The sequence below is a fragment of the Suncus etruscus genome, chromosome 9 (assembly GCF_024139225.1).
Source record: "Suncus etruscus isolate mSunEtr1 chromosome 9, mSunEtr1.pri.cur, whole genome shotgun sequence".
Taxonomy (NCBI): Eukaryota; Metazoa; Chordata; class Mammalia; order Eulipotyphla; family Soricidae; genus Suncus; species Suncus etruscus.
Window position 1 is genome coordinate 72,803,686 of NC_064856.1, and position 14,687 is coordinate 72,818,372.

General features: G+C 33.7%; 1 protein-coding gene across 1 annotated transcript in view; it reads left to right on the plus strand.

The window, feature by feature from the left end:
* The window catches only part of ANO5 (anoctamin 5), a 78,757-nt gene that overhangs the window by 5,200 nt on the left and 58,870 nt on the right, over window positions 1-14,687 (plus strand). The window contains exons 2-5 of the mRNA XM_049780691.1: window positions 1,976-2,037; window positions 9,850-9,891; window positions 12,718-12,831; window positions 14,511-14,579. Of these exons, the coding sequence (XP_049636648.1) occupies window positions 1,976-2,037; window positions 9,850-9,891; window positions 12,718-12,831; window positions 14,511-14,579 (287 nt within the window). The remainder of the gene's footprint in view (window positions 1-1,975; window positions 2,038-9,849; window positions 9,892-12,717; window positions 12,832-14,510; window positions 14,580-14,687) is intronic.

Here is a 14,687-nt window from a genome sequence, read left to right on the forward strand (position 1 = left end):
TATTATCAACATCGTTACCATCATATTGATGACAATGTGAGACATGAAATTTTATTGTACATGGAAATTAATAAAGTTATAGTCTATTTCACTGATGTTGAAGGAAGACAATAATTCTGGACCAGAGACAAGAAGTTTATTTTTAGGACATTAATATTAGCCAAAGTAATAGCAATTTTGTACCAGTTTTCTTAGCCAAAGTGCAGCTTCAGTAGGAGAGAAGACCAGATAACACTTTGTACAGTTGATGGCTTGCAATATAGAAGCTTTGGGAACTTAAGACATCCTTATTGTTTCTTTTATGGGGGGGGGTGGTTTGGGAAGACCACACCTGGTGATGCTCAGGGGTTACTCCTGGCTCTGTGCTCAGAAATCGCTTCTGGCTTGGGGGCCCAGATGGAACACTTGGAACTGAATCTAGGTGCTCCCTGGATCAGCCGTGAGCAAGGCAAGTGCCTTACACTATCGCTATGGTCCCCCTTATCAGTTCTTATGTATGCCTTCGCTTAACTCTGGAAGGAGCCCCTCACTCAGTGTCTTAATTGAATGAAGTGTAGAAATGTGAATCAATGCATCTCCCCTTAAGTAATCATCTATTAAAATATAGTTTAGGTTTGTAAAGTTAGATTTATATAATTGAAATATTAGTTTCCTTTCTTTTTTTTTTTAGAAAGGAATTCTTGGATGAGGAAGAGAAAAGAAAAGAAAAGAAAGAAAAGGAAAGAAAAGAAAAGAAAAGCATTCTTTAGCAGTTTATCCATTTGTCAATCCTATTGAAATTCTTTGTTGTCCATTCTATAACTTATGAATATCAGGCTTTACTTTGTTTCACAGTTTTCTCTAAACATATAAAAGCAAAGTGCATAAATTTCTAATGTATTTTTGCCTGTGATCATACTTAAAAATTATTTAGTTAAAGAACTGTGATTTACAAAGTATTGATAGTTGAGTTTTCACTATAAAATTTTGGTGTTCCAACACAAGTTTCAAGTATCAATTTATCACATTTTTTTAAGCTTTTACATCAGGAACCATTTATATTTTAAAGAATTATTAGGAAGGTAAAAGTCCTTTTGTTAGTAAGTATTTTTGTTTGTATGTGAGTGTATTGTATACCAAGAATATATATTTCTGTCACTTCTATTTGACATTATTAGAAGGAAGAAAAGAAGAAGAAAAAGGAAAAATTAAAGGGTGGGCAAAAATTTTACTACTTGTAATTTGTATTTAATTGTACTGAATATGACACCGAAGACAGAGAAAGGACAATAAAATATATGACTGAATATTTTCTTAAAATATGTCATACTGTATAAACAGTAAAATGGTAATAGAATGAGAACAAATATTCGCAAATTAAATATCCTGTTCAAAATATATGAAAAATGTTTAACACAGCCATAAAAGCTGATTAAATAATGGGCAAACTTTCTGAAGTGACAGTCATCTGAAGATTATATGAATATGGTCATAAGAATAAAAATATATTCAAATTAAAATAACAATGATATAACTCTTTAAGCTCATCATGTAACAGCAAGTATTTCAGTTATAGTGCATTTAGATCCCTGGGTGTAAAGTTTACAGAAAATTGAAAATCTGGGCCAGAGAGATAATACAGCATTAGGGCGTTTGCCTTGCAGGCAGTTGATTCAGGATAGAGGTGGTTCGAATCCCAGCATCCATTTTGTTCTTTGGCCAGGAGCTATTTCTGAGCGCAGAGTCAGGAGCAATCCCTGAGCACAGCCGGGTGTGACCCAAAAACAAAAACAATATTAAAAAAAGAAAAGAAAAGGAAAAAAGAAAAAAGAAAATTGAAAAACTCTGGTGTTTAGAAAAAAATACCTTAATCCTCTCTCTGACTCCTGCCTCCAAGTCTTGATCCGGAGTCCTCATGTTCCAGAGCCCTTGGACACTAAAAAGGGTGTTTTCAATTAGCCTCACCAGCACTCTGGTGTCTGTCCTGTTTCTCTAGTGCCAGACTCCAAAGCTTCCCAGGCAGCCATAACCCCCAGCCATCTGCAAGAGACTCTGCCTGTCAGTTCCTTGCCCACCTTACTTGCCAGGGAAAGCAGAAAGCAGGACAGTCTCCACTTCTGTCTCTGGAGAAGGGAAACACCTACAGCTGGCTCAAATACTTAATCTAAGCCTGCTCCAAGAGCACCAAACTGGAGGGCAGAATAGCATCTGTGGAGAAACCCAAAGGCTGGACTTGGTGGAACTACCCTCTGCACCGCACCCCACACCAGCAGCCCAGGAGAACCAGGAGAGGCTGTAGTTTCAGTGAGTATGGTTCCCAAGAGCCAAGAGCCTGCAAGGATGCTCCTTTCAGGGGACAGTCCAGCACCTGAATTTTACTCGTCCCGTAAACACCCCAAAGTTTTGCAGAAGTGCTAGAACAAGGCCTGAGCCTTTGCCCTCCTTCCAGGGTTTAATTTAATCTAATCTGCAGAAACAGGAGAGGAGTTTTTCTACAATGAAAGAAATAAAGAAACTGACTACTGGATTGCCCTAAACAAGTCTTTGGGAAAGGGCAAGAGAAGGACCTACTGTGTTTGACAGAATCTTCTTTGCTGTGGATTTCACAGCTGCCTAATCCCTATGTGTTCTCCCAACCCAGATGGGAAAAAGAAAGAACACAGCTGAAAAAAAATTGAAAATAGAATTATCTGAGTGGAGAATCAGAAATAAGCTCTGAGCACTGTTGGGTATGGATCCTCAACAAACAAACTAACAAAAAAAAAGGGGGGGGGGAGAAAAGAGAATAGAATAACAAAAATTTCAGTAATTCCAGGGTGATCAAGATCACCTTCAAACATCTGTGGGGATTAAACTCAGAATCTCTCACTTGACTTGATCACTTTCTTTCACTTTCAGTGAACCATCCTTTGCTACAAGGCTGTGATAATCACCACAGTATATGTGGCAGGATTTTTAAATTATAACCTTGCTCTTGCCTTTCAAGTCATCATATCCCATCAACTGTTTTCTCAATATGTAGACGAAATCATTAAAAAGAGGACCTTATATATCTGTGCATCTAATATTGATAATAGCATTATTCACAATGGCTATAAATGGAGAATATGACAAATGTGGTATTTGCACAATAGAAAATTATCCAGTCTTAAAAAGGTTAGAGAGGACTAGATTGTACAGTGGGTGAAGCACTTACTTTGCACATGGTTATTCGGTTTCAATCCCCACATGGCATCCTATTCCCTCCCTGAAACCTACCTAAAGTGATCTTTGAGCACAGAGCCAGAATTAGTCCCTAAGTACTGTCAGGTCTGGCCTCCAAATAAAAAAAATAAGAAATAAAGGAAGAATTTTCCTAATATGAACATGACATGGCATGACATTATTAAACTTTGATGATATTTAACTAAGTAATTCACATCCACAAAGATAAACATGGTGAATTCCACTTAAATTAGTCTATTTTGAATAATCCAAATCATAGATGGAGAGAAAATAAATGGTAGTTTACTTTTAGTTTTACTTCTGGGAATTGAGGAGATAAGAATTAATAGTTATTATCAATGAATAAAACATTTCTGTTTCATAAGGTTTAAAACTTCTGGAGATAGATGATGGTGATGATTATTCAAAACATAATGAACTATATAGATCATAGTAAATTTTGTTATGCACATTAACTACAAAATAAATTTATTTTTGTTTGTCTTGGGCCACACCTGATGGCCCTCAAGTGTTACTCCTGGCTTTGCTTGCACAAATCACTCCTGGCAGGCTCAGGGTGGGGGTGGGGAACCATATGAAATGCTGGGAATTGAACCTGGTTCATCTTGGGTCAGCCATGTTCTATGAATGGCTATTTACATTGCAGGTTATGTTTTCTGTATTTTTTAAATATGTATTAATTTTCCTAAGATGTCAGCATGTAAGGATAACACTTAAAGCAATATTTTATTATATTTAGATTAAGATTCATTTCCTCCCTGCCAATTTTTATCGGGGGAGCTCTTGACTTGCTAGATATTTCTTAGCACTTTTCTAAATTGTAGTCACTAGAGAACAAATATTCTTGCATTATAAAGATTTTTGCCTTTATATTTTGGAAGTGTTGAAATATTTTTTTGAATTCCTACTTTCTCCTTGTGTTAACTTTAAATATTATCTTAATTAATACTTGACCATTTTAACATATATTTCTCCTCTCATTTTATTTAGAAAAGTTTCTCCCTAAAGAGTCAAATTCTCCCATAAATGTGGTAAGTTACAAATGCATTAACTTCTTTTAAGTCTCCAAATAAATTCAAAATAAGTTTAGACATGTATTTTATGTGAAAACTTAGGTCCATAATGCTTTAATTATTTACACATACTGCAATTGTTTTTTTTTTTTCTTCAAGCCCAGTAATTTCTTTTTATTGTGGGGGGTCACACCCAGCAGAGCTCAGGTGTTACTCCTGGCTCTATGCTCAGAAATCGCTCCTGGCAGGCTCAGGATGCTGGGATTTGAACCACCATCCTTCAGCATGCAAAGCAAATGCCTTACCTTCATGCTATCTCTCCTGTCCCAGCCCAGTAACTTTTTTTTTTTTTTTTTTTTTTTTGGTTTTTGGGCCACACCCGGCATTGCTCAGGGGTTACTTCTGGCTGTCTGCTCAGAAATAGCTCCTGGCAGGCACAGGGGACCATATGGGACACCGGGATTCGAACCAGTCACCTTTGGTCCTGGATTGGCTGCTTGCAAGGCAAACGCCGCTGTGCTACCTCTCCGGGCTTCAGCCCAGTGATTTTTAACAATTTATAGCTAAAGAGACCATAGCATAAAATTAGGGGCAAGTATTCTAGGGAAGGTGATGGTGGAGGAAGCAGAGAAAAGAAAGAATTTTGAAAGGGATGATAGGGAAAAAAAGTCAGAAAACTTCTTCCTAGCATATTCATTTTATTATATAAAGAAAATTTCATGTTTCATATGCTTAATTTTGCATCTTTTTAAAATTAATTATTTTACTTAAACATCAAGGTTACAAGGCTGTTCATAATACAGTTTTTTTATTACATTTATTTAAAGAAAATGCATCACATAGTTGACATAACTGATCATAATATATTTGTTTATATATGACCAAAGCTAAGTTATTTTAAAAATTAGAAAATAGAAAAACTAAAGAGATGGAAGAGAAAGGAATGAAGAAAAAGTTTAGTAGCAAGTATATTTTTCTAAAATTATTAAATCACCAATAAACTCATTAAAGCACTAGCAGAAGGTTTAGTAATCTCTTCTTTTTTCTTTTTTTTTTTAATTTTTATTTTGACCGAAGTGCATTACAAATCTTTCACTGCATCATTTATGGTACATAGTGACAATGAATGAGGGGCATTCCCACCACCAGTGTTGTCCTCCCTCTGCCCCTGTTCCCAGGATGCATCCCATATCTCTCTCCTCTACCCCCCCCCAGAATGCTAGTGCAACTGGTCTCCACTATACAGCTTGTTGTAGATTGAGCATCTATTCCACCGTCATTGGAGATAAAAAGGATAAGAAAAAGGGGAGAAAAAATTTTGGTGACAACTACCAAAAAAGGAAAGAAGAGAGAGAAAAAAAGAAAAGAAAAATGGAAGAAAAAAGAAAAAAAATGGACCCAGCAAATAAAAATAAAAATAAATCTAAATAATAACCACAAGGGTGAAAAAGAAAGAGAAAAGTGGAAGAAAAAAGAGAAGGAAAATAAAGTAAAAAACTAACAAATCAAAACAAAACAAGAAAAAGTATGGGTGCTGGAGTGGTAGGGTTTGGCGTTCCCTCCACTTTTTTTTTTTTTTTTTTGCATAGGCACAGTAAGCATTAGGGAAGAAAGGGAATTCCTGTGGCCTAAGAGATTCAGGGTTTCTCCATCCTTGAAGCATACCATCATGGGATCAATCCCTGGCTCCATATATACTCATTACCCCATCCCAAAGGCTTTTTTGTGATGCCAGGAAAGTTTCCTCTCAGTTGTGTGTGAGAAAATCAAACCACTGTAGCTAGCGATTTTGGTATTTGTGCAGGTTATAGGTCAGGGTCTAGGATAGAGTCTCTAAGTTCTAGAGGTTCCTATTTATCGTTGTTGTTGTGTTCTTTTTTTTTTAAAGGATAAGAGTTGAAATACAATAAAAATGGTGTGAGAGAGACAATTGTTGTTATACAGTTTTCACGTATACAGTTATTCATGATTTTTCAGTCAATGTAAACACCTTTTACCAGTGCATATTCCCCACGACCAATGTCCCTAGTTTTCTGTCCACCCTACTCCCAGCCTCCCTCTCTTTCTCTCTCTCTCTTTCCCTTTCTCTCTCCCTCTCTCTCTCTTCTTCTTCTTCTTCTTCTTCTTCTTCTTCTTCTTCTTCTTCTTCTTCTTCTTCTTCTTCTTCTTCTTCTTCTTCTTCTTCTTCTTCTTCTCCTCTCTCTCCCCCCTCCCTCTCTTTCTCTCTCTCTCCTTCTCTCTCCCCCTCTCCCTTTTAGACACTGTGAATTGCAGTGTTCCTGAAGGGTTATCTGCCTATCACTATATCTCCTTTCAGCATTTAGCTCTCACCTAGAGTAATCATTTTTAACTATCATTGTCATAGGGATCCTTTCTCTTCCTTAAATGCACTCCTCACTATTTGGGGCAAGCTTTGGAAAATGCACTGTTCCTCCAGGCCCTCATTTTTATTGTCTCTGGATTCTACTACCATACTATCTTCTTTTTTTTTCTTATATACCATAGATGAGACTATTCTATTATTATGTCTACTCCTCTCCCTCTGACTCATTTCATTCAGCATGATACTCTCCAAATCCATCCATGTATAAGCACATTTTTTTCTAACAGCCATGTAAAAATCAATTCTGTAGATGTACCACAGTTTCTTTATCTACTAATCTGTCTTTGGAACTTAGGTTGTTGGTTATTTTTAGAGTCTGACTATAGTGAAAAGTGCTGGCAGAAGGTTGTGTGCATTATATTTTGGGGCTCCTAGGGTATATTTTTATATCTTTCTATGTATGGGAGAAAATATATGTCTGCATTTGTTTTGATACTCCCTTAAACAAAATAATGCGTTATATTATTTAAAATTTGCTTAGTATACAAAAAATATATTTAGCTTGACATTTTCCTATAATACTATGTATATATGTGTTTGACTACACTATATGTGCTCTATATTTAATGGGATTAATAGTCATCAATTAAATTAATTAACTGATCCCACTTAATATGTTAATATCTAGTTCTATCCAGGTTGCAGTAAACTACATGATGACTTCAACTTTACTAATAGCAGTATAGCATTCCAATGTTTGTCTATAAACCATAACTTTGGATTGTTTCTATAATTGGCTATTGTACTTAGCACTGCAATGAACACATAGATATGCATATATCTTATAAAACAATGTTATTGTATTTAATGGAATATATAAATAACATGAAGTGTAATTACTGAGTCATATAAGAATTTAGTGTTTTTATAAAATTTATGTTTTTCAAAAAAGGTAAATCAGAGGACATTCCCATCAATAGTGAATGAAAGTTCCTTTTTTACCACATCCTTTTTTACCACATCAGGTTAGTGCTGGTGGCAGCACTGTTGTTGCATGCTTTTTGATATATGCTATTCTTATAGATATGAGATATATCTTATCATCAATGATAAAATAGTATCTTTATGAGAAGATAGCATATATTATAAATATATAAGATACCTTTTAATTTTTACACCCTTGATAAGTTGGATGACAACTTTTATGTCTAATTGTCATTTGTAACTCTTTTTAATTTTTTTAAATTAAATCACTGTGAGATACAAATGACAAATTTGTTAATGATTTATTTTCACTCATACAACTTTTGAGCAGCATCCTTTCACCAATATCCACTTTCCTCAACAATGTCACAGTGTTGTATTAATATTTTTAATATTTAATTAAATTAATTCAATTTTAATATTAATTTAGGAAAGTTAATCAAAATTAGAGTATTATTTTTTGTTGGTGGTGAGGTTTGTGAGATTTATATGATTAGATGCTGTTTATCAGATGGATGGTGTTCAAATATTTTGCCATGCAAATCTTTTAAATGTTCTGTTGAAACACCTCTGGGGTCCATCCATATTCTAAAGAGTTCTGGCTATATTATTTTTAGTATGAATTATGAATTCTTTAATCCACTTCAAATTAACTTTTATGAATAGTGTGAAGTATGGATTCAGTTTCATTTTTTCCATGTGTTTATCCAGTTTTCCCAATAACTATTTATTAAAAGAATTTCCTAGTTCTACTTCATATACCCAGATTCTTTGTCAAAGATTAATTGCAATATGGACTCTGTTTGGACTCTGAATTTCTTTATGTTTTAAAAGAGAAAGAGAGCCTATTTTAATCCAGTGCCACAATTAAGTCTTATAGAGTAATTTGAATTTATAAAATTTAATATTTCCTATCGTTTTTAATTTCCTCTAAATAGCTTTGCATACTTGAAGAATTTAATGATTCCATACAAATGTTAATAGTGTTTGTTTTGAGTCCTCTAAGAATGTTATTGGAATTTTGATCAGAATTGCTTTAAATCTGTTTAATACTTTGAGTAGAATTTCCATTTTGACAATATGAAATTTTCAATCAATAAATATAGAATTTTTTTCCTTATCCTGGTGTCCTTTTTTATTTCTTTTAATAGTGATTTAGTTTTCTATGTGTAGTTTGATCATTCTGGGTCCATGTGTGGCCCCCAAACAAAAGCTAAAAGTTAGATTGACATAGTAAAGGACACACATACTTACATCACACAAAACAAATTCCTGACTAAGAAAGTTAACAAGTAGCAAGCACATGTGCTATATAAAGTTAGAGGGATTATTACATGAAGTTAGGGCAGTGAAGGGACCACTAAGACAATGGTAATAAATAACTGATCACACTAACACAAAAAGGATGCTGAACAGATAACATGAACAATAGTGTAAATCACAGAATAGTAAAATGCCTACTCCAGAAGCAGGAAGGAGGAGGATGGGAGGGAAACGGGGAACATTAGTGGTAGAAAATGTGCACTGAAGGGTGGTGTATATTGTAAGACTAAAACAAATCATGAGCAATTTTGTAACATGAAGGAAAAAGAAAAGGAGGAGAAAAACTATATCTTAAGCTATACAATATTGTAAATTTAATATCTTCTATTCACAAATCAATGTTTATATTTTCATTTTATCCATTAAATTAAACAAAAATTTAATTATACAAATTAATGTTTATGTTTTTTTAAATAAAATTTAGGCCCAAATCCTAAATTTTTTTTGGGGGGGGAACACCCAATGACACTCAGGTATTTGCTCAGAAATCGCTCCTGACTTAGGGGACCATATGGGATGATGGGGGATTGAATAGTGATCTGTCCTAGGTCATCTGCATGCAAGGCAAACTCCCTACTGCTGCGCCACCGCTACGGCCCCTAAATCCTGAATTATTTAAATATACAATATGCAATGTTTATGAGATTGCTAAAGGCCTTAGGCCTGCTTTGTATGTAGAAGTTTAATTCTGAACACCATAAGACATAAATTTCTTCTAAATAAATATATTAAAAATTAAAAAACTATGTCTATTTTAAAGAAGTCACGGTGGAAAGGGAGATGTATTCCTCTCCCCTCCTCTATCTACTCATTTTATTTTATTTTTTTATTTTTATTGACTTCTTTCTAAATATTACCATTCTCCAACTTTATCAATCAAAATACACGCATATTCACATAAAGAAGCTCATTGAGTGTTGATTGGTTTACTTTTGTAGCTTTAAACAAGCATTTTGTTTTCATCCCAGGAAGATTTTCTAACTCTCTATTGATATTTCACAGTCTGCAAAACGATACAATCTGTTCCTGACAAAGCGTCTTATGGTAAAACGTGCTGAATGATATTGCTTATGCTTTTGATGGCTGCAGTGATGGGCTTAGTTTTTTTATGTCTTTCTATTATTTTTAACTCGAATGTTTGCAATTGATGTGGGGTGGGAACTTTGCTATAGATTCTTATTCCTCAGACACTAAAAGTTATGAATGGAGATTTAATATCATATTAGATTGGTTAAAGTTATGAATCCTAAGATGTGTATAACTTCTTTATACACACTTAATATATATGCAGCATAATCCATAGAACATTTCATATGCATATGTTCACAAGTTCCCTAGAGAACACATGTGATTTACATAGTATTTCATAGGTTTATAAATTTCCTTTTGAGAATCCATATCTGTAAACCATAGAATGGCCACCTGGTTGTTTTAAAAAATTAGATGTGAGCCTAATAAAACACTTCTAGTAACAAAAAAATATAAATCCAAACCTTCACGCATTGTAAAATATGGTCATCTTGTGAAAAAAGAATTATATGCTTCAAATATATTCAGTTACAGGTGTGTAACAAGATCATCAGCCTTTACTGTCTTATCTAACTTCTCTGTACAGTTAAATAACTAAAGTCTGCTTGCTTAAAACTACCATGAAAAATATGCTAATCTCAGAGTTACTATTTTCCTCTTTTTGTGTGTATTAATCATGTGTGTGCATATATAACTTATGTACATACACAGACACAGATATATAGCTCTACTCTGAGTGTTCAGAGCTTTTTCCTACCTCTGTGCTCAAGATCATTTCTGGAGGGCTTGCTGGGGGAAATATTGGGTGCTGGCATCAAATCTGCATCATCCTCATGCAAGATAAACACTATATTTGCAGTTTTGTCTCTCTATCCCCAACCATATTTTGTATGATCATTATTTTTATAAGCCAAACTGGCTGAACAAGTTTGAGTTTAATTTTATAATATTGCTACGTTGATTTTAAAGAGCTCGATTATTCCAATTTTATATATTTATTATCATGGATAAGGTAAAATAGTTTTATTTTTATTTTCCTCAGTTTCTGTCCTTTCTTTTTGGAAAAGGGAAATGGCTATACATTTTTGGCTAAGGAGCCAGAAAATCAAAATAAAATATTTGATAGTTCATTTTTTGTGTTATTTATTTTTAGCCTTGCTGACAGTTATTTTCTCTTGATGTATCTTTTCTATTTCTATGGCTTCTAATTTAAAGTTTTTCTGAAGCCTAGCAGCAATTATTCATAGATAAATATATTTGCTTCATTAATGTACTGCAAATAAAACATGATGTTGTTTTAATTTGATTCATCTATGTCCTTTTGTCCGGAGGTATACTTGGCTCCACATGATGAACAGCAAATATCTGTACCATGAAATAATTTCATGAACTAATATAAATACTAGTAATAAAAATTACATCATCCATAAGTTAAAGCAATTTAAAAGTAATATTATGCTTAGTAAATTTGAATCGCTCTTAGAACAATCATCGACAGATACTACATCATTTTTTTGTTATCTTTTTTTTGGAGGGATCACACCCAGTGGTGCTCAGGGGTTAATCCTGGCCCTGTGCTCAGACATTGCTCCTGGCATGCTCCAGAAACCATATGAGGTGCTGGGAATCAAACGCAGGTCCACTCAGGTTGGTAGCGTGCAAGGCAATGGACCTACTGCTGTGCTATCGAGACCAGCCTCAGATATTGCATCATTAATTCACATCTTTTTATGTATTGTATGTGGCCTCTATCATTTTTTTATTCATACATATAAACTATGGTCACCAAAGCATTCAACTCCGAAATCTCTTTTTGCACTTGTTAAAGTATCTTTCTTACAGTTTTGAAAGTGGGTGAATTCATAAACTATATACAAGATGTGAAAGATAAATTTTTTAGTTTTACTATTTTAATGAGACAGTTGAGAGCACAAATTGATTAGATTTTGAGGAATATATTTTCACTTTTTTGTTTTAATTTTTGTTATAGTTATGTAATGTGGTTACAGTAATGTCCAATTTTATGATATTTATGAACAATACTACTACACCAGCTGCATTAAAGTGTCCATGATTCTCTAACACTTTCCTTAATAAAGAATTGATTTTGGCTTACTTAGTAAATTGATATTGAAAAGAAATTTGCATGAGAGATTTCTTGTACTGAAGCCAACTGGCAGGCTAACTGCTTAAAAAGTTAGCAAATCGGGGCCGGCGAGGTGGCGCTAGAGGTAAGGTGTCTGCCTTGCAAGTGCTAGCCAAGGAAGGACCATGGTTCGATCCTCCGGTGTCCCATATAGTCCCCCTAAGCCAGGGCAATTTCTGAGCACTTAGCCAGGAGTAACCCCTGAGCATCAAACAGGTGTGTTCTGAAAAAAAAAAGTTAGCAAGTCAAAAATATTATAAAAACACAATTATCATTAATATAATTTATGTTATAAATTATTTTCGTAAAGTGAGCTTCACTCACTGATCTATGATTAATTGTATTCATAATCACAAATTATTTGTTTCACAATAATTAAAATCTAGTTTAATGAGAAGAACAAGTCTGTTTTGTATGAAATGTTGGGCAACGTACACATTTTATATTTTGGTATATCCCACTTTTATTTGCATGTGCATGTAGTTAAGATACTTGGGGTATTTTTATTTTGCATCCTTATTGCTTAATATGTATCTCCTTCAGAGAATTTCATTTTCAAAAGGAAATGAAATTTGTACAAATGAAAACTGTTTGCTTATATTATCTATCAATTTAGGATTGACAAATAATTGTATGGTAACTCAATTTTACTAATCCATTTTGCATTTTTGTATTGTTATTCATATCTCCTACAGTTTATGAAAGAACTGCAATGTCAAAGTTCTATCTTCTTTAGAGATGGAATTAGGCAAATTGATTTTGTGCTTTCCTATATTGATGATCAGAAAAAAGATGGAGATATAAAGGCAGTAAGTACTTAGATGAGAGAGCCATAAATAATAAAAAGCACATTTTAGAATTTTACAGAGATGTTCTTGTTTTATGTTGTAAAACCTAGGAAATTATGAGCTAATGTTAAAGGGCAAAATCAATATATAGACAACAACAATATAGGCCAGTCTATGGATGTAAGTATGAAGTCAGTTATGTTTTGGGGACACTTCTGATATGAATTTATACACACACACACACACACACACACACACACACACACACACACAGCATGCTGTGAGACTACTTCATTCTGGCAATACTTAGAATCTCTTACCAAGGATCTTGTACATCAAGGTATGTAAACAACCTCACAAAATATATACAAGTTTTTTTGTTTGTTTCTGGAACACACCTGGTCATGCTTAAAAGTCACTCCTAGTTTTGCATTCAAGAAATGCTATTTTCAGTGATTGAGAGACTGTAAGTGATGCCATGGATCAAACCCGGTTGGCTGTGTGCAAGGCAAACATCCGAACCAACTATACTATTTTTCTGACCCCATGACATATATATTTTACAAATATTAATAAACTTTAGAAGTTGAGATGTTTAGATGTCTTTTTAATGCAATTTTATTCCCAAAATGTATGACTAATCTGTTATTTTATTTACTTTCACTTATTCTTTTGACAAACTGATGGTTTTCTGAGGTACTCCCTCACAGTGCTCAGGATCCAGAAACCACCTGGGAGATAATCTACGTACTTTTAATACTATTGAATTTTATGTCTATCATTTACTTATATTATATAGGATTATTTCTCTGGTTGATCTAATTTTATGCTTTGGGTTTCTCTCTTTTTAAAAAATATGGTTTAAGTAAAATGAGTGTAATGTTAAATATCATGGTTTAATGAAAAAAATTTATACCTACAACACCTACTATGTGTCCCAGACCTACCATCTGTTTTTAACATCATTTATAAACTATTTTTTGCTGTCTCCCTATATTCTTCTTCCACAATTTAGTAATCTCAGTTTTTGCAATAATGGCCAACAAGGTTGTCCATATTCAATTTTTATGCATAGCATAGATTAATGAGATTGTCCAGAATTTTCTATCACTGATTCAAAAATTGTGGTATTTTAATATAAATTTTATTAAATATATGATTTGTTAATGAGTATTGGTAATTTAATAGTTCTTTATTTTTAATAGTTCTTTTTTGGGGGGGTCACACCCGGCTGCACTCAGGGGTTACTCCTGTCTCTGAGCTCAGAAGTTGCTTCTGGCAGGCACGGGCGACCATATGGGATGCTGGGATTCGAACCACCGACCTTCTGCATGCATGGCAAATGCCCTACTGCTGTGCTTTCTCTCTGGCCCCATAATTTAATAGTTTTATCTATTTTTAAAAGTAGGGTATAGCATGTCTCTGGCTAGATTTATTTTTATGTTTCAGTAAAATTGCTAAATTTTTACATAGATGTTTCATATGTCTTACACATTACTTCTAGTTCTAGTGGAATGGCGTACATATATTCTGAGACACTGAATATTTATAAGGAATCTTAAAATGGTGAAACAATCTTTATACAAAATGATGGGTGTCACATTATGATATGAGGAATATTCATTGTGTAATGAGTGTTTTAGTCACTGTGAAAAGGTAATTGTTCTACATAATTTGATATTGATGATATTTCTCTATAGGAAAGAAGAAAAGTGTTTGAAAACAATCTCAGAAAAATAGGTCTTGATTTGGAAATTGAAGACAAAATGGTGAATGCAATTATTAATTTATTTCAGTGTTAATTACTTGTGTGTGTGTTTTTCTCTTATTCTTGCTTTAAATAAGTAGACTATATTTGGGATACAATAGTTTATTTT